The 6,662-nt window shown below is 25.9% G+C and overlaps 1 protein-coding gene across 1 annotated transcript in view; it reads right to left on the reverse strand.

Annotated features, from left to right (window-relative positions):
• Positions 1 to 1,576: 1,576 nt before the first annotated feature.
• Positions 1,577 to 6,662, reverse strand: part of LOC134829295 (6-phosphofructo-2-kinase/fructose-2,6-bisphosphatase-like) — a 36,224-nt gene continuing 31,138 nt past the window's right edge. The window contains exons 2-7 of the mRNA XM_063842323.1: positions 4,330 to 4,482; positions 3,348 to 3,811; positions 3,142 to 3,282; positions 2,752 to 3,079; positions 2,564 to 2,691; positions 1,577 to 2,503 (exon numbers count right to left, since the gene is read on the reverse strand). Coding sequence (XP_063698393.1) covers positions 2,417 to 2,503; positions 2,564 to 2,691; positions 2,752 to 3,079; positions 3,142 to 3,282; positions 3,348 to 3,811; positions 4,330 to 4,482 — 1,301 coding nt within the window. The 3' untranslated portion in view covers positions 1,577 to 2,416. The remainder of the gene's footprint in view (positions 2,504 to 2,563; positions 2,692 to 2,751; positions 3,080 to 3,141; positions 3,283 to 3,347; positions 3,812 to 4,329; positions 4,483 to 6,662) is intronic.

Here is a 6,662-nt window from a genome sequence, read left to right on the forward strand (position 1 = left end):
AATTCTTCAGAAATTTGTAAAATTTTCATAAAAATTCATTTTAAAAGATAAAATAATAATTATCTTAGAAAAACAAACAAAATGCAGCAAAACAACAAAAAAAATCATCTCATAAACATCTCACAACTGTCGCGTGTTTCATTCAATTTCACGCCGAAGAAAATTCTAGAAACCTATTTTTATCCGACTTCTTCTTCTCCTTCTAACAAAAAAAAAATCATTTCTTGTTTTTTTTCATGATTTTCCAACAAAGCATGCGTTCACACAATGTTCATACAAAACGTCAACTTAGAAAAATCATATGATTCGGTGCGTGCAAACACTTTCGATTTTAACGATTTTCCTCTGTTTTTCGGAGGCACATGCCGCTATTTGTTATCTACGTGACCTCTGAAATTAATCTACGTCATCGATTCGCGTTACGACATTCTTGTTCTTGAAAGCTGTCTTTTTTTTACATAATTTTTATTTTAACGACACACCTATTTCTATTAATTTCCAGACTTTTGAACGAACGATTGACGAAAATAAAGTCGTGAATTTTTTATGATGCTCAATAAAGTTGTTTACGTTATGAACGTAGGTTTATTATTTATAAGCAGCGTGATAAGGATTGAAATTGATATTGATAAGGAAATGTTCAAACATTCTCAATTTTTCTATTAGAAATTGTATGAAGATGATGAATGACGCGAAAAAAAGAGTTGTTTTGTAATTTTAATTGTAAGTTTGTCTTGAAAGTGCAACAATGTTGCAAGTTCTATTCTTATTTTAATTTAATTGTAATAAATTTAAGTCTCGAAATTTAATTTTTAAAGAGAAATTTATGAAGAAAAATTATAAAAAAAATTCAGATTTTTTAATTTTAAGAAATTTTGTTGAAAAATTATTTTTTCTTTAAGTATAAATTCAACTTGGAAATATTAAAAAAAAAATATTTATTTAAAATTAAACAAAAATTTTTTTTCCGATATTCGAAGAAAAAAAAAATCACAAATATGTTCAAAAAATATTTTTTTATGAAAATTTCAAAAAATTAATTAAAAAATTAAATTTTTAAACTTTAAATTTAATTTTTTATTTTTTTATCATCGAATATATAATTTCAAAATAAAAAATTTAAATATTTCTCTGAAATTAATTTGAAAAATATCAAATAAAAAATTATTTTGAGCTTTAAAATTAAATTTAAAATTATGTAATGAGTTTATTTTTATTTATTTTTTAAAATAATTTTTGAAACAAAAATATTTTTCCTGAAATTTCCTGAAAAAAAATCTTCTCAAAACTTGTCCAAATATTAATTTTGAAAATTAAAATTTTTATTTTTTTTTTAATTTTTTACATACCTTTTAAATATCGCTCAAATATCAAAAATTTTTAGAAAAATTCTTCTATGATAAAATTGATGAAAAAATATAAACTTACCAAAAAAATCAAAAAAATAATTTTTAAACATTTTTTTTTATAACTTTTAAGTCTATATTTATTTTTTTTCTTTTTATTTAAAATTAATACTCATACCGAGCAACAAAGCAACGTTCATGCTTTTCTCTAAACAATTTTTTTTTGTCAATTTTCAATAATTTTTTGTTTTCTTATAAATATTTTTTTCAATTATTTTCATTTCAATGTGAGTCGAAGGTAAAAACATTTTCCTATCATCTACAATTTTTTTTTGTTATGTTAAACTTCTTTAATATTGAACAACTTTTATAGAACTTCTATTCAATTTCAAAGATTTTTTTGTTAAATTTTAATTTGATGGAGAGGAGAGACTTGAAATGCATCTCATAACTTTCAACTTTCTACACATTTATAAGATTTTTTAGTTTAACATTTTTTTTATCACTATTGTTTCAATATGTTTCAATTTCTTTTAGTCTGAAAAATAAAATTTTATTTGCTTGGTCTTAAGAATTATCACAATCACCATAGTTAGTTTCAATTTTTTAACATTTTTTTAAAAATAATTTTGCTTTATTTTTTAATTTTTTTAGCCAATTTTTATAAAAATAGTCAATTTTGTGCATATTTAATGCAATTTAATGAAAATCAGGCAGTAGTGCTCGCTATAGAATGCCATTTCTACTTTTTTATGTTAAATAAATGCTTTTTATTATTTTTATTTTTTAATTTTGTATCAAGATTTTTTTTTTTATTTAACAATTGCTCCTAATTTTTTTTAAATATTTTTTTTGTCAAAGATTTTTTTAGCGGTCAATTTTTTTCTGTTTCTTAAAGTTAATATCTCTTAAAAACGAACAAAAAATAAAACTAAACATACAATTTTTTTTTTAATTTTAAACTAAAGTCAATTTTTTCTTTTTTTTCATCAGGTCAGAAGCTCAGAAGACGACGACTCACGTTTCTTGCGTTTGCTGTCAGCCAACGACAATACCGAAGAAGCCTCATTCTAGCTGATTGTTTGTTGGAGAGGACTGTCGTAATGCGCGGGAACGGTTTTCAGTGCGTCGGTTGTTGTGCGGGAAAGGGAACAGTCCTAAAAATGACAAGAAAAGTAAGTTTTTTTCAGTTTTTGTGAGATTTTTGATGTTTTTACCTTCGGTTGATAACGATAAGTGTCGACACACTCGACTTTCAGTGGGATTGTTTCGACTTCGTAGTTGTAGCCATGCGAGCGAACAACTAGCAGTGTGTGTAATGGCACGTTGATGTAAGGGATGTCATCTAAAATGAACAAAATTTGATGAATTTCATCAAAAATTTCATGAAAAAATCGATTTTTACCTGGCTTGGTAGCTGTAAAGTACGCCATAATGCACCTGAGAACGGCTTGATGAGACACAACGAGCGTTTCTGTCGTCGTAAGTAACGCGAGAACGACATCTTCCGTGCGTTGTAACAAATCCAGATAACTTTCGCCATGCGGGTAACGATACTTGAGTTTGTCTTGATCACGCCACGCGAATTCCGACGGGAATTTCTCTTGAATTTCTTCATAAGTGAGTCCTTCGCAGATCCCGGCGTTGATTTCGTTGAGTTCTTTCAGTGCAGCACGAGGTCCAGCGATATCTTTTGCTGTGTGGATCGTTCGTTGAAACTCCGAGGTCCAAATCTGAGATGAAAAAGTTCATTAAAATTCATTTTTTTTTGTAAATTTTGAAGCCAAAAATTTACCAATTTAGGCGTAACTGTTCCTGAAGCTGCTGACAAAGATGCTAATTGACGACGTAAACGATCAGCATACTTCTGTCCTCGTGGCGAAAGGTCTGCATCGCCCCCAATTCTGCCGAGAACGTTAAAATCTGATTCGCCGTGCTGTAAAAAAACCAAGAAAATTAATAAAAAATTTTTTTTTTAGGAATTTTTTATTAAAAACTCACCCGACTGAAGTAATAAACCTTATTTCGGATCACAGGCGATGCTAATTTTCCCAAAATTGAAGTCTGTAGAGGGCCTTGAACGCCTTTTGCGCTCACCGAATGATACATCGGGTTCTCCGAGTTGTTTACGCTGATCAAGGGACCTTCGCTCGGACTGCATTGCTCTAATTTTCCGTTGTTTTGCTCCACGCTATTTGTAATTTTCGCACGCCAATCACAGTTTTTGTCCTGTTTTTCGTAAAATTTGATGGTGTCTTCGATGTTGTCGTGCAGGGATTTTTCGTCGCACGTGAATTCGATGATGAGATAGTGATAAACGAACTCGGAGCAAAAAATTGAGACAAATTGGCGAGATTGGCGCGTTAAATGCATGCCATCGATAATGGCGACGTTGTTACCTTCGGCAAACCATTGTCCAATTTCTTTGAGGGTTTCAGCAGTGGCGTTTGTTTCGACGGAGAAGACTGAAAAATGTAAAAAAAATAATTAGTTTTGATTTTTTGGTAAGATTTAAAATATTTTTAAAATTAAATTTAATTTATTTTAATTTAATATTTTTTAATTTGAATAATTTTCATTTTTTTAAAACTTTTTTATATATTTCAATTTTTTTTTAAAATTTGAATTTTAATTAAAAAATTTAAATTTAATTATTTTTTTTAATTTAAATTATTTTTTAATTTTAATTTTTATTTTAATTTTTTTTTTATTTTATTATTTTTTTTCAACTTTTATACAATTTTTGAAAATTTAATAAATTTTAATTTTTTTAAAAATTATTTCAATTAATTTTTAAAATTAATTCAATTTTTTTTAATTTTTTTTTATTAATTTTAATTTTTTTTTAAATTAAAAAGTTTTTTTTTTAATTTCAACTTTTATATAATTTTTTAAAATTTAATTTAATTTTAATAATTTTAAAATTTTATTTTAATATTTTTTTTTTTTTTTAATTTTTTTTAGATTTTCAAAAATTTCTCACCTTTTGCAGCCTCCCCTTTCCAATTGAGTTGTCGCGCAACTTTATGAGCCGCCAGTGATTTTCCGCGACACGGTTGTCCTACAACAACAACAACGAGCGGCGCTCTAATTGGGCAAGGCGTTGCTCCGGAATACATTGGACCGCAGATTATATCTGGAAAAGCGAAAAAAAATTCATTGTCATCATTTGACCTTGAAACGGAAAATGCGTACATTCACTCGAATTCACACACAAATTCACCTTGCGTCGCATTATTACTGTCGGTTCGGCATTTTCTGAACTTGTTAATGAGATTGGCGAGGAACATTTTAATTTTTTTACGTTTTTTTTAATGCAGATCGATAAAATTTATCAAAGGAAAATTATCACAACCACATTTTTTTGGTATCAAACAGCGACTGAATGAAATTTTGGGAGACAAGAGTAAATTTGTTGTTTATATTTTTAGCTGCACAGCGAGAATTTTTCACAGAGAGACACTACACTCATTTATTTTTGGCTCGCTTTGGAACTTTTTCACGTCACCTGAACGATTTTCCCCGTCGCCAATTTTTTATTTATACTCCAATCACACAAAAATGAAATACTCACCGCTCCAAACAAACAAAAAAATCTGACTGCGTTATCTAAATAAAAAAAAAGTAAGACGACGACGAACGCGACTCGACCATATGATGACTTTTATTTTCTGGTTTTGCTGCGTACGTTGGTGTGCGTGCGACGAGTCTTGTGAATGAAAACAACCGCTTTGCTCGAATATGTAAATATAATTTTACTTTCGTTTTGGGCATGCGCTTTCCCATCTTGCCGGTTCTAACTTTGTTTATTTTGATTTTTTTTTCAGCTGCGACGAGAAGGAGGCTCGTTTATGATGCAATTTGCGGATTTCTCACGTTCAATGAAGAAATTTTACCGAAAATGAAGGGAAAGGGCCCCGAGTGATGCGAAATGAAAGGAAATCGGATTATCTTATCTTGCGTGGTTTGCTCGGTGAATGACTTAATTGTCGATATTTATTACATTAACAGCTCATGATTAACGAAGAGTCGCCCGAAACGTAAGGAGATTAACGAACTTTTTAATGAAAGTTAATTTAAATGGAGAATTAACGGTTTTTATCGACATTTTTTTGTTTTTGTTTGAACAAAGCTCATTAAATGTTATTAAAAATAATAATAACAAAAAGGCAATTAAATAAGCTTTGAGAGATAAAATTATCAAAATTATAAGCGTTTGATAAGATAATGTTGAATTATTATCAAAAATTGATAAAAATATTAGATTTCGATACCTTGATCTATTTTTTTTTTAGAAATTATCAAAAATATCAATTTTTACGTAATTTTTGCTTATTTTGTCAGATTTGTACTTTATTTATAATTTTATTAAACGCTTAGTTTTAATTCTAATTTAAAAATTTTAATTAATTTTTTTTTATACATTTTAGAATTTTAATTCGATTTTTTGAAAAGTGATAATTTCTTTCAAAATTTCTATTTAAAATTTTAGAAATTTATTTAAAAACAAAATATAAAAAAATTATTTTAATTTTTTTTATTTTATTTAAAAAAAAATAATTCAATTTTATTTTTTTTTTAAATTTTAAATAAAACAATTAATATTTTAAAAATTTTAAAAACAAATTTTCTTTAATTAAATTATTAAAAAATAAATTATGAAATAAAAAATCTTTAAAATAATAATTTTCAAATAAAAATTCAAATAAAAAATTTCTGAAATAAATTTGAAGTTAAAATAAAATTTAAAATTTTTAGAATAAAAAAATTATTTAATAAAAATTTAAATAAAATTAATTAATTTTATTTAATAATTTTTTTTATATAATTTAATTTAAAAAATAAAAAAAAAAAAAAAAAAAAAAAAAAAATTAATTAAATTTTTTAAATTTTAAAAACTAAAAAAATTTTAAAAAATTAAAAAAAAAAATTAAAAAAGAAAAAAAAAATACAAAAAAATTTAAAAAATTTTCTTCTAAAATAATTTTAAGCAATAATACATAAAATTTTCTTATCAAGTAAAGTCTTCTATACACAAAATTTCAGATAAAAATTAATCACAAAATATTTCAAATGACCCATTTGACGATTATTTTAAAAAATTTAAGTGCTAAAAACATCTGTTTTTAACAAAATAATGTCTAACAAAAAAAATTATTTGATAAGAAAACCGATAAAGCAACGAAAGCTATAAAAATTTAAATTTTAACGAACATTTCTCTCATTTTTTCCTCTCTCTAACAATCTTTTTCAGCAAATCGATTCTCAAATTCGTTAAGCTTAGGCGATGATCATCTCGTGATTCAAAATATTGAC

Source organism: Culicoides brevitarsis, chromosome 2, assembly GCF_036172545.1.
Source record: "Culicoides brevitarsis isolate CSIRO-B50_1 chromosome 2, AGI_CSIRO_Cbre_v1, whole genome shotgun sequence".
NCBI lineage: Eukaryota > Metazoa > Arthropoda > Insecta > Diptera > Ceratopogonidae > Culicoides > Culicoides brevitarsis.